The sequence below is a fragment of the Diadema antillarum genome, unplaced genomic scaffold (genome assembly GCF_040938485.1).
Source record: "Diadema antillarum isolate AM-2024a unplaced genomic scaffold, OU_Dant_1.0 seq00001497_RagTag, whole genome shotgun sequence".
NCBI lineage: Eukaryota > Metazoa > Echinodermata > Echinoidea > Diadematoida > Diadematidae > Diadema > Diadema antillarum.
Genome location: NW_027272234.1, coordinates 512,869 through 539,148, shown reverse-complemented (window position 1 = coordinate 539,148; position 26,280 = coordinate 512,869). Strand labels below are relative to the sequence as shown.

General features: G+C 38.5%; 1 protein-coding gene across 1 annotated transcript in view; it reads right to left on the bottom strand.

Moving 5' to 3' along the window:
• Positions 1-606: 606 nt before the first annotated feature.
• The window catches only part of LOC139710083 (organic cation transporter protein-like), a 73,995-nt gene continuing 48,321 nt past the window's right edge, over positions 607-26,280 (bottom strand). The window contains exons 5-12 of the mRNA XM_071622027.1: positions 18,603-18,693; positions 14,938-15,106; positions 13,192-13,330; positions 10,636-10,721; positions 9,037-9,245; positions 6,339-6,447; positions 5,148-5,354; positions 607-706 (exon numbers count right to left, since the gene is read on the bottom strand). Coding sequence (XP_071478128.1) covers positions 607-706; positions 5,148-5,354; positions 6,339-6,447; positions 9,037-9,245; positions 10,636-10,721; positions 13,192-13,330; positions 14,938-15,106; positions 18,603-18,693 — 1,110 coding nt within the window. The remainder of the gene's footprint in view (positions 707-5,147; positions 5,355-6,338; positions 6,448-9,036; positions 9,246-10,635; positions 10,722-13,191; positions 13,331-14,937; positions 15,107-18,602; positions 18,694-26,280) is intronic.

Below are 26,280 nucleotides of genomic sequence, written 5' to 3'. Positions count from 1 at the left end.
TAAGTGTTTATGCAGCACTGTCAGAACATCTCATGCAATTTAACAGAGGCCGCGGAACGGGGGGAGGGCTGCACCCCTTCCCCTTTTTTCGCTCAATGATATGCAGCAAAATATTAAAAAAAAGAATAGAAACAAAAATCGCAGAAGACATCCATGGATTTCTAATGGTTCAGTCTATACATTCTTATGTTCCGCGGTCCCTTATTAAAGCGTGTGAAAGAAATAAGACACATTAACAGACAGAAAATATCACCAGTCAGATTGTCAGAAGTCGCCATTGGTGAAATTCCATAGTCCCATAATATACGACATTAATTGTCAGAGCATCGATAGGCAAAACAAAATTACTATATGAATTTATACCTACATTCTACCGCTTAATCAAGGAAGGTTAATACAGAAGTATCTAAGCAACTTATAGTCACGAAAAACTGACTCTGTTGTTAATTTCATATTTCACAAAATATGCATTATGCTTACCAGTAATCCCAGCTCCTATGCCTAATCCCAAATTATCAAACCTTTACCTGATCATGATATCCATTAGTGCTGTTACCCATGTTAAAAAGTGTTTACAATATTTTTAATCCACACTCCAGAGATCGTTTAGGCTACGCCATTTTCTGCCTTGGCTTCCACTTTTGTGCCGTTCATATTCTGGATATCCTTGGTAGGAACTTCGACATAAGTGTCCAGAGGAGAGTTCCTAAAGGGGGGAAAAATACACATTTGATAATGGACTGTCAAACTGTCAATTCAGGAGATTCATCGCTTATACCGTCAGACTCACAGGATACAGTACAATATAGCATACATGTAAATATGGACTGGATACGACATTAACTGCCTAAACTAGAAGTATATTGCCTATGCCATTATGGGAGACGAATGAAGCCCTCGTGAGGGCAGTTAGATATGTGGAAGGTTTTACGCCTCCGAAAATGTGCCCTTATCATTACCCGGTTACATTCTGTAGAATCAGATTTTTTCTCTTTGTTCTTTGTTTTGTCCTGTTTGTGATAAACAGGCATTCAGTGCCCGTTTGCACCAACGATAAAGTCATGTTCTTGAGAGAAAGCTGTAACCTGAAGGGAGGTGAAACCCACATATCACTATGGATTGAGTACAAAGCAATTAATAAGTAAACACATCATGAAGTTTTAAGAAAATTGGACAATCCGTTTAATGTTTTTTTTTTTTCAAGTTTCGATACAGCCATTGCTAGATAAAGACTACAAAAAAATCTTGGTGTTGTATACAGTAGCACAACAAAATAAAGAAAATAAAAGAAAATTCAACACTTTTTTACTTTCCTACCACAATGAAAGGACACTTGGCTTAAAACTTTCATAAGGCAGGGATAGATATTACCTCTTGTCAGTAACAGTAATCAAAGCCTGATTTGAACTCCTACGTTTAAGTAGGAGTTCAAATCAGGCTTGATTTGAACTCTTACGTTCAAGTGTTGGTGTTTTTTTTTTTTTTTTGGTGTTTTTTTTTTGGTGTTTTTACATGAAGCCATAGGTTCAGTGCAAGCTGTTGTCGCAGGTTGCTAGGAGTCAATTTTTTTTTTCAAGTTCAAGTTCAAATTTCAAGTTCAAGTTCAAATTTATTCGTTTTTTCCACAATATACAAACATAAATCTCACTTTCTTGAGTGAAAGAAACAATGCATACAATTGTACAGAGAAAACAACAATAATAGAAAAAAACTAACAGTAGCGATACATTACAATAGTTGCTGAGGTAACGAAAATGAAATAGTTGTCAATATATGCACTGTGTGAAAAAAACGGAGGGACCCACTAAAAAGACAAAGTTTGTAGAGTGTGGGTCCCTCTTGTATTAGAAGCCCGATGCAAAGATTGAATTGAAGACAACTACAAATCGGCACAAAAAGTTTGTCACTAAAAAGTTTGGCAGCCCACTAAGAGACAGACGGACAAACAGTTATACAAAAAACAACGAGAAACAGAGTAATGAGCATAAAACAGGACTGAGACAGCAACAAGACTATGATAGGAAAAAAAACTGACTAGACGCCACAAGAGGAAACAAGACTATAGCCTGATAAAGAGGTAACAGAATGGACAGGAATATGCAACAAAGACAAAGACAAAGACAACGATCCTCGGAGGTTTGAGGAAGAAAGAGAAGATGAAAAAGAAGAAAAAAAGAATATAGAACAAACCCTTCAACTGCGAAGTATAGGTTAAAAAAGATCTTATAGTCAAGGCTTAAGTAATAGTAACAATAAAAAGAACGGCAATGCAGATATTGCGGACGGGTAACAAAGTAAGCCTATAAACTAATCTGATTCTGGGAGTCGTCATTGTAGGATTGTAAGAGAAAAAACTTCAATCTCCTTTTGAATGAGTATATAGAAGGAGCAGATTTTAAATCATGATTCAGGGAATTCCAATAATTTGGTCCAGTGTAAATAAATGTATGCTTTGCTAGAATCGTTCGAAGAAGTGGTAAATGAAACTCGTTTAGAGCGTCGGATGGGGTAATTATGGAATTATTGACTTTTTTTTTTGAACATAGAACCAAAGATAGGTGAGAGTAAACTGTTATCATACATATACATAGATTGACCTAAGCTAAATAAAAATAATTCATTGATTTTCAATAGCTCATAACAGTCAAACAATGCATTTGTATGGGAATGTGTGGAAGAATTGGAAATGATACGGAGGGCTTTCTTTTGCAGTAATAACACTCTATTCAGTAGCGTCTGATGAGTATTGCCCCAAGCTGAAATTCCATAATTAAGGTATGAGAGTATCAAAGAGGAGTTAGGAAAAATATCTCAAGTTCCACTAATTTTGAGGGGTGGTCAATGTCACGTCATTGAAATGAACTGCTAAACCTAGAGCCCCTCGTAAAGAGAAAACCGCTACATTCATTTCAGTGCATCAGTGCTGCATGAAGAAAGAGCCAAGATTTGGAAGGGAAACAAGAAGTGCCGCCATTCATTAAAAAAGGTGATTTATTGCAGAGATCTTCTTAATTCCCCCCCCCCAAAAAAAAGAGTAGAGGGAGTTTGATAAATCCTTGACGTGCCTGAACTAAACAAAAGGGTTCTGTATCAATATATCAAGATGATGCTACACGACTTCATCACAGCAAACCTTTGGGAAGCGTACTGCACAATCCGATACTTTAGCAATGCCTCCAATTCAAGTGGGGATATCGTATCGGGCAATTCAAAGCATTGTCAAAAAGGCTTAGGTCTATCCTCTGACCTAAGACTATAATCACTGTATAGAAAGTACTAAAACGAGGGCAGCGAGGACACACATGTCCTTTCATAATATTGGACCACACATTGATAGCTGCAAATAATGCAAACAATCACTGCAGCTGCGCTGGCTACTTGTAATCTTTTGACCAGTCTCTAGTAGGTTCAATATCCACTTTGAGAATATAAATGGTCGAACAACCTCCCAAAATTTACTTTTCGTTACTCCATCCGATAGATGCGTAGGCTATTAAAATTACTTTTCCAAAAGCAGGAGGTGACAAATTTCGTTACGACGAAGAAACCCATCCCCCTTTTGGTTTAATTTAAATGTTTACATCCTGTAAATGAATCTTGTTTCTGTATCCCCCCCCCCTTTTTTTGGGGGGGGGGGAGGGCGGGGGAGGGACAAAATGTGGACTGAAAGCTCAACTTAAAAAAAATGAAGCCACGCCCAGTTTCATAACGCTACGTCACCCCAAAACAGTCTCAGTATTTGTGACCCTGCATCACAAAACCAACAAAAAGTCACCAGACATGGATTTTTAGTTAAGAGCAGATTCTGAAAGAACCTTAAAATGATGTATAACTCAATTCAAATGGACTCTCCTAACCTATCTACATGTAAATATTGGGAAAAAGTACATACTCTGGAAGAGTGCGAAGTGATCAAAGAGACCCTGAATTACAGGGTCTATTCAAGCACCTAATCTTTACCAAGCCGTGGTAGCTAGGTGTGCGATGAATAGGACAAAAACTTGATGTAAACCACCGGAGCAACGACAATGACGAGATTATCAGATTAAGCTGAAATTAAGGTTGCTTTATCAACACATTCTGCCCATGATTAATGCCAACTTGTGATTTTGTGTACATTTCCTAAGGAAAACAGTGCTCTGTTATGAAACTCATAAAACGTATTTTTGCTATTCATCAGTTTGATGTTTTTAACAGATTAAATTAAGATGTTGGGCAAAATTTGCATAATGAGTTGATTAAAATTTGAAATTGATAATCTAAAAACATTTCAAGATACAATCTTGTAGAATACGATGTGGGTGTCGAGCCTACCAAATTTCGTCGCAATCGCGAGACTGATGGCCGAAATCTGGGGGAGGGGGAGTCCCCCCCCCCGGTTTAGCATAGCAAAAAAAGCCCGCTGGCCTGTTTAACCATTCGAACTTGACTGGCATTTTAGGCGATGTACTTGCGTGTGACTTTTGTGGTCATAGCTCAAAGCGGTAGAAAGTTAATTGAGAACACACACTCTAGGCATATCGCCCTTAAATCAGGGTAAGTTCATTTTACATTATGACCTTTAACCTTGTCAGAATTCATCAATATTCGAACTTGGCTGACATTGTTCCGTCATGTACCTGTGTCGTGCGTTTGATGGTAAAAGCTCAAATGTGTGGAAAGTTATTGAGAGTACACCACAATACTGATATTACAGTGTTTCTTGAGGGAAACTCCATTGATATTTTCACCTTTAACTTTGTCGGACTGCACCCATACTCAAGCTTGAACGGCATATAACGATTAGGTACAAGGAGTGTGAGTTTGGTGACCATAGCTCAAATCTGTGGAATAATTATGATTGAGAGCACACAGCAATACTGGGTACAGAGCTTATACGGACAAATTCACTGACGTTTGACCTTGTCGGACTGCACCGATATTCGAATTTGACCGGAATTGTAGGTTATTAACATGTGGTGTTGGTTTTGTGATCAACTCAAAGGAGTGGAAAATCAGAGAGAGTATATTTTACATAATATAGTTGATAATGCCAACGACGACGCCGCCAAAGACGACGACAACGACGTAAAAGTGTCACCTATGTCTTCCTTCCGCCTTACGCGGCTGTGACGAAAATCGATAATTCTAATGTGACGTTTGTATACCTTAAGTTTTCCCCTTCCTCGATGGTCTCTGGAAGTTTGCGTCCTCGAGTCTCAGGCAGGAGCAGAGCCAAGAGGCCAGCTGAAATGCTTGACAGGCCGAAGATGATTGACGGAAGTGGCTTCCAGGTGCGACCCAGGATGCGAATGGTCGGAGCGAGGATACCACCGATCCGAGACGCCATGGAGCAAACCCCAAGACCAACGGTCCTAAGCATAACCAGACACAATATTCGTGTTTACAATTAACTCTTATCAGAACCACCAAATTGATATGGCGTTGACTGACACTGTGAATAAATAGAATAGGATTGGCGTTGGGAATGACTTGTGCATAGGCAGAATTAGAACGAAATACATTAGTAAATAATATCCCTGTGGGTGCATTTGCGGGTCTAAGACAAGTTGGTAGACATTATTGTTATTATGTAAGAGTGCTTGGCTGTCGATACTGCTATACTTCCACGTTATTTGTTCAGGCACACATTCACTGCATCATTAATGTTATTTGATGTACTCATATGAGTATTACATTGATACCACATCATACTAGCTAATCAGTCTGGTTACCATCTTAAACGACTCCTTCATGTACGCGCTTTGGTTGGTTTGGTTTGACTTTGTTGGGTTGTTTTGTTTGTTCAAGTTTGTAATATGTATGTTTTATTAACATGTTAAATACCTACCTAGAGTTTTTAAGAGATCAAACAACAAAATTGACCTGTCTTAATAAAGTTGAGGCACAGTGAGGTAGTGCATCGTGTGCAATGATTGTAAGGAGTATACTCCAGGTATTTTGCATGTTATTATACTATTATGTTATTATTGTCATAATTATGACTAACATCACAAGCATTTTATCAGTACTGTTATCATCATCCATTATTGTTCTTTTCATCAAAGCAAAGTAATTAAGATTGTAATCTTAAATATTCATTAAAAGATAACGTTATACCTGCGAAGCTGAGGTAATCTGGGTCGACTGAACTGTTATAGCTGTCAAAGCTCCCTATCAGAGGTCATGGCACATGACAGTTATAATAATTGTGATAAGTCCCCTGTGGTTGGTCCGGCCCGCTGCCCCACCCTCAAAATCCTGGAATTCAGTGGGGTTACTGCAAATCTATTTCAATGACTCATATTAATTCTTTAAGGTGTGGGGACGGCTTGACCCATGCATGATATCATAATTACCTGACTGGCGTTGGATACAACTCAGCCGTGTACATGTAGATGATACTGAAAGAAGCCGACACCCCGAACTTTCCGACCATGGCAAACGTCGCCCTCAACGGCCCAATTGCTAAAGATTAACAGGGGGAAACACAAGCACATTAGCATCGCTTTAAATACTCTTTAGTCTCATTTAATACATATTATCAGATCCTTTCAAAACCAGAATTACTGAGACAACGCGGATAATCTCTCTCTCTCTCTCTCTCTCTCTCTCTCTTTCTTTCATTCATTCTTTCTTTCTTATTTTTTTTTTTTACCCGACCTGTCAAAACGGTCAGGGCACAATGTCGCTCGGACTTTGTGGCAGTAATCTTTGCCAAATTCTACCCAAGCCAGATAGGGTAATTATAAATCAAAATTATCCCTACAACACTTCTGTTAAAACTCTCTCGCCGTAACATTCCTTTGATACACTCAACACGCATGACCAATAGTCCAAACAGAATGACACACCGTTCGCCGATCATAATCGTGCATGGATTGTCTTCACACCCCCTTCGCGCGTGAACGGGTTGGTTGCTAGGGAAACCTACCTGGAGAAGGTTTTCGGTGTGTGTATCAAAGCGGTACCCCTCGCTCTTTCCTGTGGTTTTATTGCACGAAACGAGGGATTTTTGTTCTTTGGACTTTGTCTCGATATTGTCGGAGTAAGATCTGTTAAAACAGGGCTTAACTCTACAAATCCTCGTATGGCGTTACACAATCAAAGTAATACCAAATAATTTTAAGAAAGGAATGATCGGATTTGGACAGAAAGTGATATTTACCACCTCAAAATACTGAGGCAGAAAAAAAAAATCGATCCATGAATTCAGTCGTCACAAACCCAAAAGACGAGGGGATCCTGAATTGCCGAATTTGATTCAGCAGAAAAAAAAAAATGCCTCCTTCATCCATACGTTTCTTTCAGAAATATCCGAGAACCAGGAATACAAGGCTTCTTTGGACTCAACCAAATTCATACAATTCATACAAAACCAAATTCATACTCTGCCTTAAGAAATCTCCAAACGGTCTCGCGCTCAGTGTTAATAGTCTACGGGATGTGACTTGGAGGCACTTGCCGTTCGAGAAAAGGCTTTCTGTATATAGTAGGCCCTATCGACAGACTGCACTTTGATGCCGTTTAAACGTCATACTGTGTGTGCAAGCGCGGCACATACAAATATCATAGTCTTTTATTGGATTGACAAGGTGCACGTCACCCCATCGAGGCCACACACAACTATTTAAGGTAGATTAGAGATGGAAGTTGCCTCAGCAGATATTATGATCGCCCTAATGTGGTGTATAAACGGCGCCAGAGTGCTCACAGTGTATGGCTTGAATTTGAGCTGCAGCATTTTCATTTTTAGTTTCAGTTCGAATAATTTTTTGCATTTTCCATAAAAATCACAATAAATCAACGGTAAATGTATTTCCTAGTTTGATGAACAAAATACATAATGAATTCCCAGTATAATTATCAAGGTTAATTCAAACAAATCTAATGAAATAAAAATGTATATGTGTTGGTATAGGGCTGCAGAATGGCTGAAATGTTTTTGGAATTGAATTCAGGCTCAAATTTATGTCGATAACACAAAGCATATGTTTTTTCATAATGGTTGATTTATGCCATTCAGAAGTAATGCTTCATAGGGTCTTAAACAGATATTCAAAAAAGAAGGATATGGACGAATAAATTTTTCATAATTTCATAACGTGAAGACAACAAAGTTTGTAGTTGTAAGCATGCTAAGATTGCTAACACAATAATCTTTATTCATGGAATGCGGAGTGCAGTATCAAATCAATTGGCAATAATTGGAGTTGTGAGAAAACTCAGAGATGTTTCATCAACATAATATTCTCTGAAGCCTTTGATATTACCCCATTTGTCACACTTTACACTGAGCCATGTAGCAAACATTTGACATTAGGCCCTACGTTGAAACATATCATTTTATTTCATTGTAAAAAACAAGAAAACAAAACAACAAGAACAATGCTTATTCAAATACGTCGATGTAGGGCAATTTGTCAATCAGTTGCAATGAAAACATCTCGACGAAAAAAATTCATGAATTTGAATAACAAAGCAGTATACCCGCTGCATGCTATAAGGATTAGAACCAACACTTGCTTTCGGGCGGAAGCTCGGTGGTCTTGTGGAGATGAAGCCTGTCCGGTGATCAGGAGGTCGTAGGTTCGAATCCTGCTCGTGTATGTACGCCCATGATTTTTATCATGGCTACTGCTAAAACACTGATGAATTCAGTGCTTATTTACGTCGATGTAGGGCAATTTGTCAATCAGTTGCAAAGAACAATGCTGCTTGAATCATTATTTTCTGTGGACTTTACGATACAGCCAAACGCAAAATCAATATTTTCTTGATCAAATATAATATCACCAATCTTTCCATCATACGAAAACAGTGACTTTTATTGTTTGATGAATGTAACTCTATCAATAATATCATTCGCTGTAATAAATTACTATTATGGTGCGGTACGCGGTAGATCGCTCTGCAGTCACTAGCAGTGTGATATACTGGAGCGGATTTAACTTAAGTTGAGTTCGTTATTTGCCAATCCTGAAATGACAACAACAACAATAATATTTACTAAATTTTAGTTGGGACAAAACAGAATTGATTCCTCGAGTGACTCACGACAGAATATGGCGATGATGCAAGCAATGCCAGCCAGCAGGAGGTAGCCGCAAGTCGAGCGGCGCCGCCCGAAGTACTCCAGGGCGAAGACGGAGCTAATGTAGGCGGGAATCTCCACTGCTCCTGACACAAAGGCCGACACGTACGCGTTGACACCGAAATCGCCCGAGCTCAAGGAGAGACCGTAGTACACCAGGCTCTCTACCGACCTAACAGGGAGGGGAAGGGCAGAGTGATAAATGTGAAGAGAGACTCAGCCGGAAATGGTCAAATGCACCGTCGCCAGAATTAAAAAAAAAAAAAGAGCCTTATGCAGTATAAGTCTAACGAGATGAATCAGGACAAAATGCCATATACATCGGGTCCAATATCAAGTGCCAACAAGCTTCCTTTTTTCTTGTTCTTGTTCTTCTTCTTCTTCTTCTTCTTCTTCTTCTTCTTCTTTTTTTTTTTTTTTTTTGGGGGGGGGGGAAGGGGGCGGGGGTGTTACATCTAAGTTGTGGTCATATAAAATTCTTTTACATTTTGGATGAAACATGAAACGTCGCTGTTCTAACATGCAACCAGTTAAACATGAATGATTATTTGGTACGTGCAAGACAATCATTATGAATAATCCCTTTCATTCACGAAATTATGCTTATTTTGAGAGTTAGTGTGACTTGTAAATATAATGTACCCTACGTTGAGGATCAGTAACGCTCGTTTAGGTTCAGACAGTGAATTTCACTTCCGTTTTTCTCAACCCACAATGCCCGAGTGTAGAGCAGAAAGATGCTATTTTTGTCTATTGTAGGAACATCAATATAACTGGACATGAAATTTTGATGCTCTCTCATTTTTTTTTTTGCCGGAAATATTTTTCGAAAACCTGATAATTTTATTGGTGCCTATAACGTGGTAAAAATAAAAATCAACGTGTCTTTGTGAAAGCTGATGAGTTGCCCTACATCAGTCTATTTTTGTAAAGCCTTTTGACTGTTCGAGCATTGAAATCATTTGGTGTTGTATTTTCACTGAATGTTGGGCACATTGATTTGGAAAAAAAAAAAACTTACCAAGTAATAACCTTCGCTAGAATACATAATACCTCTAATAATTAATTCTTTACGTCTACCCGTTTCATGGGAAGATTTAAGGAAACTGAGTGACATGGTAAGAGAAGCAGCGAGTCTTGAATCTTAGCAGACAATGGTTGATTGTTCCCTAATTAGGTTCTCAATTGGAGTTTTCACTATAGCAATACCTCTCGTGACCAAGTTTGTGAACTTTGAGATTCGTAAAACCATGACTGTTACGAGGAAGGAGTTTAATGACTCTCATTTCATTTGATTTATCTGTTTATAACCTTGCTTCGCCATGTTTCAACGGAAATGGCTGTCACATGTGCAAAAACTAACCACGCAATGTAAACCCAGAAAAACAAACAAATAAAAACAGGCGCGCGTATTAAAGAGTCAAGATATTTTTGATTTATAAACACATCAACACTCCACGGCAAACAATGCATGAACGCACTGAGCGTATTACAGGGCAAAAAGCATAAAGTCAAAGACACAAACACACTTTGCACACACAAGCACATATCCATTATCTTACCAGTTGAACATGAGATTAAACGATTCTTTGCATAGATTTGGGGTCCGAAAGAGGTCGGTAACATTGCCCTTCTTCTCGCCTTTCTTCTACAAGTGAAACGACGGCATAAAGGGTAAAAGAAAATAGAAACGACGAACGATGATGATATTCCTAATTGAAAGTACAAAGTGCAAGATGTATTTAAAGCTTTTCCCCCTAAATATTAAAGGGATGGTACAGTATTGGTGGAGATGAGAACTGGGCTTTTAACTCTTTGCGAGATACCAAGAAAACACTTATAATAATAGTACAGAGCATACCATTTGCAAGTGGAATTCAAAGTTTATTTGATGAAAATCGGGTTTGGAATGACTGAAACATCCAAAAACAAAGTAAAACAAAGCGATCGTAATAAAGTGTGGGTCCCACACTTTATTAGAATCGCTCTTTGTTGGATATCTCAGCCATTTCAAACCCAATTTTCATCAAATAAACGTTGAATTCCTCATAGAATTACATGCTCTTTCACATTTCATAAGAGGTTTCTCATTATCTCACCAAAAATTGTTAGAAACCCGAAATTAAGTCTCAACCAAAACTGTACGATCCCTTTAATAGTTCTGACGGTGTTATACCTTGATATTGGGTAAAAATGATGGGAAAGCAGGTCCGTGGTGTCGTTCTCCATTGGCTACAAACAATTATTCTGCTATTTAATTATGATATTTTTCCGCAAGTTCTCTATGATCGTTTAATATTAGCCGTGATTTATCAATTTTGATCAAAATAATGATAATACGATAATAATAATAACGATAATAATGATAATAACAATGGGTACTGTTGCGGACTGCAAATTCTAAATTGTCCAAACTCCAGTTTAACGGCTAAATCGCCACCACGGTGACAATTTGCACCCGTCCTAATAGTCGAGTATGGTCACCGCGACGACCATTTTGCACCTGTGACAGTCGAGTATGATCACCATGGCGACCATTTGCACCTGTCACAGTTGCGTACAAATGGTCATCATGTTGACAATTTGCACATTTACATTTACCATAGTCGATTATCAGATTATCAGACAGCTTAACCCTTTCTAGACCAATTTCTACAATATCTTTCTTCGGAGTGACAAACTTGGAGCAAGCTCCACAAGACTTTACAAGTTGACGTCAGTGTAGTACCACAGAACCAAGCAGAAGAGTAAAAATTTCATCACACGAGAAATCGTCGATTAGTTGCATCAGTCGCCACCCTAAATAGATTTTACACATTAAATAGAGGAGGCAATAGTATAATCGCCTCGCAACACATCTACATTGGTTTACGCAATTCAAAAAGGATGGGTGATTTTGCACACTGAATTGGCAACTCGAATCCCTCCTGGAAACTTGACTATAACATGCACCTACTACACATGGACTTTCGTGCACTCGTTGATTAATTCATGCACCTGTTTCTGTCAAAAGTGGCACAAAAGCATTTTAAATACCGCCGACAGCCAACCTGGATAAAAACATGACGACACTTTGAGAAATCTAAAAACTATATGCCCAGAAGATAGTTATTCTCTTAAATCAAGAAAAATACATGTGCAGTTGTAGTGTATATTGGGAAATTATCGCTCAAGTAATTTCATTTGCGAAATGCGCGTACTTTACAATAGAAAGCAATGGAAGGTTGGTTGTGATTTGTAATCTAATTTTTCCAATTTTTCGCACATTGTTCCACAGTAAACATGGACAGTAACCGTAGATGACATGTGTGTCCTATCATTAAGCCCTTTTACATGCTTGTCCGCAAGTTTCCACTTCAGTAATTTTCAATTTTGTAGCAGGAAAACTGTCATGTTTCAGGTTTGCTGCTCCCTTTCATCAGTTTTTATACAAAGGCGGTTGAGTCTGAAAAGGCACCTCAGCAAAATAAGACTGCAATGAGGGAAACGGTTCTTTGTCAGTGCGATGCATGATTGCACAATCGTTACTGTCCAAACATCTGAATGTACTCATTAAGATGTACATAATCAGGTGGCGGCGGTGATAATGGGATCAAAGAAACACCTTCGTTTCTAGTCCATGTGTAGTAGGTCCATGATTATAAGATAACTGTAAATGACTCGATGCGAAAGATGAACGATAGATGCGAATAACGAATGATATATGGACAGATATAAGGTATAGGTTCCACTTTTCCTTCTTTCACTAAATTGCTAAAAGAACGAAATGAAGCGAAAGTCAACGGGAGACATGAGAAGCCATAACAACATCAGTCATCTCATCGAATTTGCCTATGTGACTATAACCACTATCATTGTCTCATAAAGGAAAAAAGATTGAACTTCAATTTTGTTTTGAATATCATACCGGATTGCAAAGAAACTTCTGCCATTCCTTTCGGTAATTCTTTCACCACTAAACAAAGTACAGAGAGGCCTTTGACTCTCAAATTCATTGACATTTATATCTGATTGTGTGACCAAGGAGGTTCTCCTCGCTTTTTCCGTGTAAGTGGCATCTCGTTTTAAATCAAGATTCCTTGTCCTACATAGAGTTAACAGATAGGCTGCATAGTTACCATTTCTTCAATGTCACTCTCCGAAAAGATCGGATCTGGCAATTTGACTTTGTTCGTCTTGGCCACCTTTTTGATGATGGATGAGGCCCGTTCTATTTTACCCCGGCTCATCAGCCATCTTGCCGACTCGGGAAAGAATCTGCAAACAAGAAATAAAGCATAAAGTGTATTTTTTTTTCTAAATGCAGATTTACAACATGAACTAAAGTATTTCTAAGCCTTTGATGATTCATTGACAACACAATTTTCTTCCAATATTTACTGGTGTTTTGGCAGGTTTTTTTCTGGCTCTTATATTGCAAATTCAGCATTCAATGATAGACCAATAAGGTGATTCCAGTGTATCTCAACGTTCATGCACACGCTATTACAAACGTTATCCCTGGCAACCGCAAATACATTGCCGCTTAAGACCAGTTCCATACGGCTTCAAACTCACTTCCAATTCACAGCATTGATAACATTGACATGATATTCAATAGGATTATCGGTAGTCTGAATTAAACCACCTTTCTTCAGAGACGGAGACGGCTGTTAGGCAGCTAATGGACCTCATTCGTGGACAGATCCCCCAAAGGTCTTTCTTGATAGTCTTTCGACCAACGCCGTGGTCCTTCAGCGATCTTAACAAGGTCGTCGCATGAATACCATCAAGTAACTGTCAAGTATTGAACTACAGCGTATGTATTCAAAACAGTCTCTTAGCGGTCTCAGAGGGACTGGTGATTGCTCAGCGGAATCTTAACATCTCTCAACGCTCCTTTCCCTGATCTTTCGTCATCAATCTCTTAAAAAAATTAGCATTGCTTAAATTTGCAGTCTCAGATATACACTCCCTTCGGTAGTAGTGACTGCTGCACGTACTCTTGGAAAGTCATTATTGGATTAAACAATCTCTTCAAATACATGCAGCTTGACAAATGAAAAAAAAGAGAACGTCAGAATGCTTCCCCTCCTGTGCATGTTCCTGATCATGGTCTTGAAAGCGTCCATGCCGCTGCCGTGGTCCGGGTCCGGGTTCTGGTCCTGGTCCTGGTTCTTTTAGTACCGGGCCCAGCACTATACCTTTGCCCTTGCCTTTGATCCTATAATGTCCATCGTGCTAACACTGCCTCAAAGGAGTCCAGTGACTCAGAGGAATCAGGCGGTTTGTCAGCAATATCTCGAAAGGGAAACAACGGGAATCATTGCAAGCCTCTCTGAAACATAAGAGAACACTTTGGCGTGGCTAAAGGAGCATCCGGACTTCTACAGCTTATTAAAGGATGTCAGCAAACGACATCAGCAAAGTCCGTCGATTGCAGCTGGTGTTTCAGCAATTTCTGTTCGTCTTTCAGATAGTTATGTCTGTTGGTCTTCCAAAGATCTTCTGTGGCCTTTCATAGATCTCCGTTTATAGGTCTTTCAGAAATAGACCTCGGTCCTTTAAAGTTATCTCTCGTAAAACAATAATCACACTCACATCTCAATTACTTTCATTTAATTGCTGGAAACCGAGTTTGGTCTACCAGCAATCCCGAAATTGTGTCCGAAGCATTTTCACGTGGATACCTCTTTCCGGGGTAATGTACAGCATGAAAACAGTTTTAACAAAGGCTAAAAGGACTTCGTCCTGTAGAAAGACTTGGTTCCCTAGAAGGACCGACGGAGAGAAAAGGAAATTATACATGTATGTGTGCACGAACCATGTATGTGATAAATTTGAATTATAGGCCTGCATTAGTAAATCGAATGATAGTGACGTACGGAACTAGGAGGAAAAGGCCCACGAGTGGAATGGAAATGGCAAGCTGCAAGTGTCTCCAGTCCCTGATGAGGTAGGCCAGTAGGGACAGCACAACGTAGCCGATGGAGAACGACACCATGGGCCCGTTGCCCACCAGAACCCGCTTCGACGGCCCTACAAACTCGGTCCCTATAAAAGAAGGAGAAAATTTACTTATATCGTCAAACAAATTTAAAAAAAAAAACATTTCATATAAACATTATTCTTAACAAAAAAAAATCATATAATTATCATTAACTTTGCATTACTGGATATCATTTGATACACTTTCCATGCGTAATGAAACATACATCATAATATGAAATAAAACTATATTCCTGTTACTCTTGTCTTTCAAATCAAAAAATATGTTTCACTACAAGACATTTTGCACACAAACTAATCACACATGAAAGAATGAGATAGAAAGAAACAAAATCAGATAATAAACAATTTGATATCAGATAAACTTAACAACCCAAATATTTTGCTTATTCTCAAGTTTCTCACTATCTCCTCCAGTACAGATTAGTAAAAGCTTGTTTTGAGGATGCCTGTTTCATAATGATTTGGGAGTTGGTTCCAGATTAATGCTACTTCATTGGAAAATCTCCGTTTTCCCATCTGTGTCCGGGTTTTTGGCAAGATCAGACCCATATTTATTGCACTTCTATAGTTCTGTGACTATGTAATGATTGGCACTGGACAAACATGTTTGACAGATAGTACGGACGTGATTCAGTACTTAGAGCATGGTATACCATTTTGCATTTGTGAAACTTCCACCTTTCTTCAATGTGTACCCATCTCAATTCATCTAATACTGCCTGAGTTGGAGTTCGAACATTAGCCCCTGTAATAACTCTGGCCATCTTTTTATGCTGTTTGATTATTACATCTTTTGTATTTTGTGTACAATTTGACCAGGCATTGCAGCAGTATTCAAAGAGGGGCATAATGAGTGAATTCGCAAGAAGTTTTAAACTACTTCGTGGTAGGTATTTTTAATACGGCACAGTCGAGCAATTCTTGCGCCAATCTTCTTGCTGGTATTTTGAATGTGTTCCTTCCATGTGAGCAATGGGTCTAACCAGACTCCGAGATATTTGAAAGTGTCAACCTAGGAAAGCTGATGTTCATTTACACTGATGCAGATACAGTGAGACACTTTTGACAAATTATGTGGCAAACCAAATATCATGTACTGTTTTTTTTGAAAGTTCAGGGCCAGCTTAATTACAGTCACCCAGTCATGTACAGATCGCAGTGCTGAGTTCAGAGTCTTTTCTATTTCTTGTGGATTTGAGCTACTGTAGAAGAGAACAGCATCATCGGCATACAGCATAATTTGACACTTTGTTGTAACCTTGGGTAAATCATTTATCATAATAGAGAAAAGGAGGGGTCCCAATATGGAACCCTGGGAAACTCCCGAGTCAAGCTCACCCAAGCTGGATTCTACTTTACCAATCACTGCTTTCTGTCTTCTGTTCTCTAAATAGTTAGTAAACCAGGCCAATTCCATACCTTGCACACCATACAGTCATAACCTTTCTAAAAGAAGGCTGTGGTTTACGGTATCGAAGGCCTTACGAAAATCCAAAAACACTACTCCCGTTAGCTTCCCTTGATCCATCTGTTTCAACAAATAATCAGAAAAATATGTGAGTACTGTATGATTGCTGTGGCCCTTCCGGAAACCAGACTGCTGTGGTGCAAGTAAGTCATGCTCTAGCAGGTAAGATTGCAGTTGATCGTGTACTGCACGCTCCAGAATTTTCATGACAATTGGTATTGCAGAAATCGATCTGTAATTATTTTTGTCTGTTCTATCTTCACCTTCGTAGATAGGGGAGACTTTACCTTCTTTCCACTCACAAGGTACTTTACCAGATCTTAGTGTCATATTAAATAAGTGAGTAAGCTGTGTGTAAATGGCTGGGGCTGCACTTTTCAGCAACTGTGCTCCTATCATATCCAGACCAGTTGCTTTGTTTATCTGTAATTTCTGTAGCGCACTTAACACAAAATGTTCCGTAATTTCAACAAATTTGAAATCAACACAGGGTACACGGCTATATGTGACATGGGTACATAAGGATCTTTCATTACAGCAAACATTTGTACCAATTGACACAAAATGACTGTTTAATTCATTTACAATATTCCCAATGTCATGATCAAGAGTATCATTTATCTGCAACTCTGTGCTCTTTTCAGCAGCAGACTTTCTACTTGGAGTTAGCTCTCTTAAAACATTCCACAGTTGTCTGTGATTTCTTCAGTTTTCCGAGACACTCATTCGATAATAATCACGTTTCAGTGTGTTACGCAGATTATTCAGATGATTCCGTACTTTGCGGTATTGTCTCCAAATTACACATGAGTTTTGCTTTTGGTCTTGGGTTTTCTGCTTTCTTCTTCAGCCTATCCCTCAAATAAGATAGAGATACATATTCCTCAGTGACCCACTTTGTTTGATTACCTTTGACTCTGTGTGTTACGAGAGGGGCATGTTTGTCACATACATCCAAAAACAATGTTTCCACATTGACCACGCTTGATCAGGATCACTTGGGACGAGACAGCTGCCCCAATCCTTTGCACTCAAGTTTGTTACAAAAGAATTAGGGTCAAACCTTTTCATTGATCTGTACGTAATTAATCTGGGCGGTAACTTACATAGGTCTATACAATTTCCGTACAACATAAATCAGGTTGTGGTCCTTGACACCAAGATTCACCACTCTGTTCTGACAAAAATATTGTTTGGGAAGTTTGTCATTACAATATCAATCAAAGTTCTGCTGGTCTCAGTAACACGGGTTGGATCTTTTATCATTAACAATTTGCTTCAAATAATTCTCCCTGCACAATTTGTCAACAAACCTTGACTCATTTTTACAATACATATTGTAATTGAAATCGCCAAGCACGATGACTGCACAGTTCAGTTCTGTTACTCTGAATACACATTCATCAATATGATTTTGATAATCAACATTGGCTCTTGGAGGACGATAGAACGTTCCTATTAAAATGGGCTTGGTATTGGTGCATTAGACTTCTATCCACAAAGCCTCTAACTCATATGATTGTAAATCACATCTACGCACATATGTGACACTGTCGGCAATGTTCATTCCCACCCCACCTCCTCTTCGATTTCTGTCAAGTCTTTCTATCTTGTACCCATCTATATTTAACTCAGAATCCAGTATTGTATTATCCAGATGGGTTTCAGACATTGCAAATATATCAAGTTCATAATTCTTGAGTAAATCTTTCAGATAGTCTAACTTTGCTGGTAGGCTGCAGATGTTCAAATGTGACACTTTTAATCCTTTCCCATCGATGTGTAAAGCTCACCTGGCTGATTTATACTCATGAGTCAAATTCATGGGTGATGTAGATAACTGTCCGGTTTTCTCTTTGCTTCGTCTCGTTTTTGTTTTTGTTTTTTGTTGGTTGTTTTTTGTTGTTGTTGTTTTTCAATTCCGAGGGGAGATATTGTTTCCCAAACATCCAACGGCAGCCTCTGGGACTGTGACACATATTGAGGGGAGTTCAGACTATGAAGAAACGTTATGTCATTGTAAACGAATAATCCTCGAGCTAGGCAGATGTGATACGAAGGGTGGTATACCATCCTTTTGGATGAGATTTTTCGGTCTCATAGGTGGTTTATCTCCTTCCGGTCCAGGGTTGGGATCCACATCTCCTGCTTTTAGTAAAAGCTGGAAAGTAGACTCAGAGTTTGCACAGTATGGGGTCCTTGTAGATGCATATTTCCATCCATCTGTAGATTTCCTATAGCTTCTGTACATGCAGGTACTTCTTGTACACAGCATGCATGGCTCCCTGCAAGCTTGGGTTAATCCAAAGAATAGTAGCAGTGTCAGGGCAATTGTGCAGGCATTAGGGAATTCCATTGCTGAGGCTTGGAACTATTATCCCGGACAACACATTGAAGAGCACTGTACTTGGTAGTTGAATAGACTTTGTGGTTTCTCAAAAGACCCATAGGTTGCTCAGTCAAGTAGGTCTGTTAGACATGGCACCCCAGTCAAGTGTGTAGAGCCATATCATGGCAATAAATATGTGGTCAACTACGTCATACATTTGACCATTTAGCAGCTTCAGGGCGGTCTTGGTGGATCCTGACCCAATACACAACAATTTGGTCATGAACATAATATCTCGGTATCCTATACCACAAAAATCCACTGCACAGTACATTGAAGCAAAAAGAGATGGAGCAGTATGATGAGCTGTCTAGGCGCTCACTCACTCACTTCTTGTTGTTGTTGTTGTTGTTGCGAGAGATTATACTAGTACAACTTGTACTTCTTAACCTCTTTGAAACATATCGAAGTACCACCCCCCCCCCCCCATTATTATGACCCACTAGCACGGTCACACGATTATACTAGTGCAGTTGAGTATAGCCAGTCATTATGTCAGCTGCTAATAAAGACAAAATCATACCGAATTTCCTCGCTGTAAACGAGATGCGTAGAAGTGGGCTTGTTTGTTTGTTTGTTTGTTTGCTTCTAGTTCTGAAATGTCTTTATTCCTTGTCTTCTAGCCAAGGTGATTTTTCATCATTGGTTTACTTCTAAATACTAAGATTACGTGTCCGATGGATTAACAAGTTAGGATTTTGAACGCCGTCTGCGGACATGATTTGAGAAATCATCACAAAAGTACCAAGACTTTTAAGTATCAAAAGAGGCAGCGGATAGGGTATTATGAAACACATGAACATACTCCAATAACTCTAACTACCAATTTCTCTGGACGTCGGTAGCTGCAGAGGCAGCCGAGATTTAAGGAAATAAGCATGGCCTGACAGACAGAGCAATGTCAAATCCACTTACTGACGCTTCCTCCTAAGTTGCAATACGTCAACTACAAATTTGAGCAGTCTTGAACAGAGAACCTGCGTATTCATTATACATTTTTCTTTCCATGGACTTTTATTCATATTTCCTCACCTTCCTTGTCGCTATCTCTCTTTTTCTCTCACTCCACCCACCTCTCATTCTCTCTCCCTTGTATTCATGCAGACAAGGAGACATAGTGACGTAATGTTGGATAGAATTATACCGGTATATAGTGGTATATTCAAACCGATGATAAGTTGGAGGATAAATATTACTAAGCTGAGAAATTCGGTAATTTGATTTAATGAGATTTGAATGTTCATTTCTTCATTTATTATGTCTCCGTATGCCTCCAATAGGTCCTATATAATATACAAACAATATTTCAAGAACCATTGTCACCCCTGGGTTCTCGTGTAATAAAATGAAGAAGCTTCGAACAGGACGAACCTTGTTTAGCTATTAGGTTCGCCGAGTGCACAGACATTGACAGACGTTAGGCTTATCATGTAGGATGTGAGGCTCCCATTTTGGTTAGCCGGAATTTCTGGTTAGAAATACGGGGTTTTCATGAAATCACAACGTTTAGATCACTAAGGAAAAGGGTTAGGTTGTCTCTTCAACATACAATGTTCGTTCATTCGTTTGTTTGATTTTTCTCAACAGAATGTCGGTTGATGACCTTGACTGTATACCTCGTTTACGATGTCGCAATTTCCGACAACTCCTCATTTGTTTTGTTTGTTCACATTTGGTTCGTTTCGGGAGGTTTAGGACTTGGATGGATATGATGTTCGTTTATTCGTTTTTAATCTTTTGGCGGGGTTTGTGCGCCTGTACCTAACAAGAACCTTAAAAAAAAAAAAAAAAAGGCGACATTTTAATCAGAAAGCAGCAATCGAAATTTGGCAAGATTATCATGTTTCGCAATTGAGTTTCTTTTTTTATATGTAAAATTGGCAAACACTTAAATACAGTTTTATATCGTTAATTTGTTTCTTTCCCGCTTAAATCTCGAACAAGATTCAAGAAAGCGCGTGAATCTTTTGTAAGAGAGGTGTGCAACGATTTGCATGGAATATATTATCAGATCGACTTTCACCGTGCTATAATTCACCGGTTTCATTTGCGCGTTTTATGCCCACCCCTACAGTTTCCAGTTCATGTACATGAACATGTATTGAGCAATTTGGGAATTGTATATGTATGGTCTACTGCATGTGATGTCTTGTATTGTCACAGCGCTCTTATACGATTTCTGTAAAAACGTTTAATAAGAAGCAGTTATTATGACTATCATACTCCTGTGATGTATTTATTCTTTACTACTCTTAGTAAGGTAATCATAACTGTTATTGTAATTATCAATATTACCATTATCATTATGCCGGTGTTGGCCATAGCAATTATCATTCGTAAGACGACGAAAGTCCAGAAGTTTGGAGGAAAACGCCGTTGCGATGCCCACGATAACCAGTACGGCGTTGCTTACCCACATAGTGAAACAGCGACCAAATCTGCGTCATCAAAGTCACAGATGAAATACGTGTATAACGTCACAGAGATTGCCTCATTATGGTCGAAAGGTCCCGTGGAAGGAGATTGCCTTTGCTGAAGAGTGTTACCTTGGTTAATTCATTTTCACTGATAATAGTACTCTAACAATGATCGTGATAATGTTGATTGTTACAATTCTATAACGATACTAATACTACTATATTTATACCACTACTACTGATAAGAATAATAAAGATAATAATAATAATAATGATAATAATACTAATAATAACAATAACAATGCTAATGATTAAGAAAATAATGGTGATACATGTAATAACAGCACTGACAACAGCAATAATAGAAAGAGTGATAATGATAATAACAGGGCCTCATCAGGTAAGTCTCATCAGGTAAATTTATAGATAGTGGCCCTGAGTGGATGTTAGACGCTTCCTTTTCAATAAATTGTCTGAGGCACCCCCCCCCCCCATCTAACCCCTCCGACCTTGAATGTCGGCTTTCCACCTGAAAAGACAAGTCGAAAACTTTGGCGCCAGACCCTGCTAAATGGGCTATATTTGTCTTCCGAACATGTCTTTTTTTTTGGGGGGGGGGGGGGGGGGGGGGACGGGTCTCAATTCCACACACATGTACGTATACGTATATTCATGAACTGCAGAAACATAAGAAAGAAGCTATAGCTATCATTCTCAGACAGAGGACAGAGGAATTTTGCTTGAGTCTGCAGAAATTATGCTTCATTTATGGAAGAGATTTCCTATCTGATGCTTCATTATATAGCACTTCTGGCATGGTTATATTTTTCCACTGCCCTCCCTCCCTCCCTGTCTCTCTCTTCCCTGCAAAATTAAACGACCGAGGAATTTTGCTTGAGTCTGCAGAAATTGTCAATCATTTGTGGAAGAGGTCTACTATTAAATGTTGTAGTAGGCACCTATGGCACTTCTAGCGTGGTTATACTTTTTACTCCTCTACCTCCCTCCCCCCCCCCCCTTCTCTCTCTCTCCTTCTCTCTCTCCCTCTCTCTCTCTCTCTCTCTCTCTCTTTCTCTTCTCTTCTGCTTCCATTATTTTGACAACAATATACCATTGAGTCACAATCTTTATAGTTTCCCACTTCATCGCATGTATCATTTAACCTTCGACCCCACGCTCTCCATACAATACTACATGGGATGTTAATGTTTCTTTCATATATTCAACCTACCATACTTGAGAACAAAACTAAGCCTTTATGTGACATATGTTTAGAGGATCTAGCATGTTAGACATGTTAGTTTATGCTTATGACTCTGCTATCCTAGCATAGAGCCAAGGCGCGTTCGTTTGTAGCCGTCTTTACTGTTTTTCCCTGAATCGACTGCTCCATTTCATAATCACCATTATTTTGACAGACAAGTCAGCTATTAAGTCTCCACTTCCTCATCATGCTTAATTTAGGCTGACTGGTTATACAACAGAGGTACAGCTTTGTATTCTTCGTGATCTGGACGAATGTTTGAGGGGGTATATCAGACCATGCAATTTTTAGTTTTACACACAAAAAAAGAGCAAAATCTTAAAAGCACAACAGTCAAAGCTTGCTCAAAAAGCGATAAAATTTAGGAAAATTACGACACTGTGAAGTTTCGTTAATTTCTGCAAAACAGGTTGATATGAATATGCGAGAGAGCTGACAATGTTATCATCTCACAAATTTTCAATGATCATGTACAGAAACTACGCAAATTCACTCTCTCTGCTCTTAAAGGGAGAAACATAATGTTATTCCTGGCTGACTGCCATCAAAATAATGATTAGTCAGATATATCAGGATTTGAGACTTAGGAATGTTGTGTTTGATCAAAAAAAAAAAAAAAAGCTGGAAATATCATGATTTTATACCGCAAAGCAAATTGTGAGGAGATGACACCATTAATTCGCTAGAAATTTGCATACTCACATTGACCGTTCACGAACAGTTTCATAAAAATTTGCGAAACGAAACAATTCTATAATTTCCTTAATTTTCATCCAATTTTTTTTTCTCAAAGTTTCATTGCTGTCTGTGCTTGTGAGATTTTACTCTTTCTAATTAGATTAAGTTTTACTTGTCCCAGATTTCCCCTTAAAGGAGCTTCGAACTCACAATCAAAGAATTTTCCCTTCCATTTAAGCTCTGCTAAAATAATGATGATAAATACAGCTGTGTTCATAAAATAAGGGTAATAATTATTAAGATAACAATAAAAAAACTAAATAATGTCGCTGACTGAGGCATGTTCCTGTCATGAGTGACACTTAAACCTGTTGTTTTGTTTTGTTTTTGTTGGGGGTTGGGGTGCTTTTGTTTTATTTTTGTTCTTTTTGTTGTTGTTGTTGCTGTTGTTGTTGTTTTGATAAGGACTTAACACAAGATCTGGTCCGCCAGTGAAGTCTAATTGCGGCATGGCGTACATGGTTCGTCTACCGCGCGCCAAGCCTCCTATACTCGAACTTCCGCTATCTCCTCTCTAAAGATAGAAATAACAATTATATTTAGTAAATCACTCGATTCAAATGACACATTTCAGTCCTTCGGTGCCACAAGCCGCACAGTGAAGTTAATGAAGATTTTCCTATAATCACCACAGAACAATGAAGTGTAAAAGTAAGGACACGGTGCAGAAGCCGGATGTCATTTGTTGACGTCCTAATACGCACCTTGATGATTCTCGGTTCATCAAGGATAGCCTCTACAGTGTTGCCACTGCTCTGGGTTCTGCCATTATCAGTTTAAAGTTACTAGGTACCCATTTATACACCTAGCTTAAGAGAGATATAATAGATAAAAACGTCTTGTCTAAAGTAGAAAGTAGTCGACTAGATTTGAACTCGTTTCCCCGGATTTAAAGATAGGAGTCTTATCCACCATGCTTCAGTGTGATGTATCGACAGAGTCATATATTGTTGACGTTTATAGCCTGATAAAATTCATAATGTAAATGAAAAGACATTTACTGCATGATGATGTAGTAGACTTAAAAACATGATGTGGGGCCCCTACTTGAAAAGACATTGATGTGATATTACAGTCTATCTCTAATATGAATTGATATTTTCGCTCCATTTATAAATTTCCTATCTCATGCTGAAATTGATGATTACTTCAAACAGTACAATAAATGCTATGCTTGTTGCTTTTGGTTTCCCGCAGAAGAAGTTGGTGACTTTGAATGTTTGTCTCAATGACCCATTCCTTCACTTCAAATCAGTTGCCATGTGGCTTACCCTTAAATTACCCCTAAGTCATTTAGCAAATTACCCTTAAATTACATGGCAAATTACAATCAAAGGCCACCTTTTGTTTACACTGACTCATCTCGTATTAGCATTAAATGCTATTGCTATCAGTTACGAAATCGACTGAATTAAGAATTCAATACATTGCTGTTCAAAGCCTCACTCCAAAACTGTCACTAAAGCCACTGACGTGATACGCAACATGTCCGCCACATTCCTCCAATTTCGCATTTTGTCTGAAATCCTTATGCTCAGAGCTATGATTACCCTATGCAAACAAATACTGAGTAGTGTATGCTTGCTTTTTCTAATCTGCTCATAAGTAATTAAATTTTGTGTTATGTTAACGACCTACTCTTATGCTATTAAAACCCTTGTCAGTTATGTGACAAGCTAAATTTACGATTTTTATGTGTATGTGTATTTCTGCTGTGTATCTCCCTTGAAGAAGGATACTAAAGGCACTTGGGCGATTTACAGTATTTTTCCACATGATATACTAAAAATTTTGTACAAGTCGTATATTTCTTTTTCACCTTTTTCACCTCAAATGCTTTAAATAGCAATTACCTTGAACAACTAGTAGTTGCTTATTGTTTTTATAATGCTACCAAAAGTATTCAAACAACCCTGTATTTTGCTCTTATGTGATCATTTCGAATCAACTGCCAACTGGCTTATCACCCAAACTGTTTAGCAAATGAATATATAAAAATGCATGTACTGTATATCAACCGTCCTCTTAAGGTACAATTTTATCCTAGTTGAATTTCGGGCTCGTATGATTATTCCTGTTGTGAATTTTCCCCCCAAACGGAAACTAAAGTCATGTATTTGATGTACAGCATTTCTTCTTCTTGTCCCCCATTGCATACAGAGTGCAAAGAACTCGTCCATACACTCTTCATTGATATCCACCTGTGTGTTTTCCTTAGATCGTTTCGTTTGCCCTATGCTCATAATGTGTTAATCATAATGTGTTAAACATACAATACTCTTGTCAAGACGTTATGGAATCCAAACAACATTCATTCTTTGTACAGCTTTTCAGGGTCTGTACCCCTCCATTGAAGGCCAAGGTGTCTTTTGAAACCTATTCCACTCCCCCACGGGTATTCACACACTATAAGACTCTTCTATTTTATATATGTACATGTGTAACCCCAATTTGATTCAACTTTTAGTTTTCCAAACACTCATGTTTTCATTTGCATTCGTTTTCACAATGCCCATTGATTCTTTATCATTGTTTCAACCCTAGCTAGAATAAGACCAGACGGTCATTACATGTATGCTCTCTTTGTTCATCCCTTACACCCCCATTGAAGGCAGTCATCTCAGCCACTCACCTTATAGCCAGATCAGCGAATTTCAATCTCCATTTTGATCCGTCCTGTATACCCCTCCCTGTTATGTAACATTGTGCTTTGCGTATGAACTGTTTTCACATTTTTTTCTATACTTGTTGTGTACTCTCTAAAAAAAAAATCGAGTGAAAATTTTCACTCTAAAAAGAGTGAATACAAAAAAGAGTGAATTTCGAGTGAAATTGGAGTGAATTTTGAGTGAAAATGCTCATTTTCACTCATTTTGGAGTGACGTCAGGGATCACTCGAAGATTTTGGAGTACTGTATAGAGCCCTAGGGATATAAACAC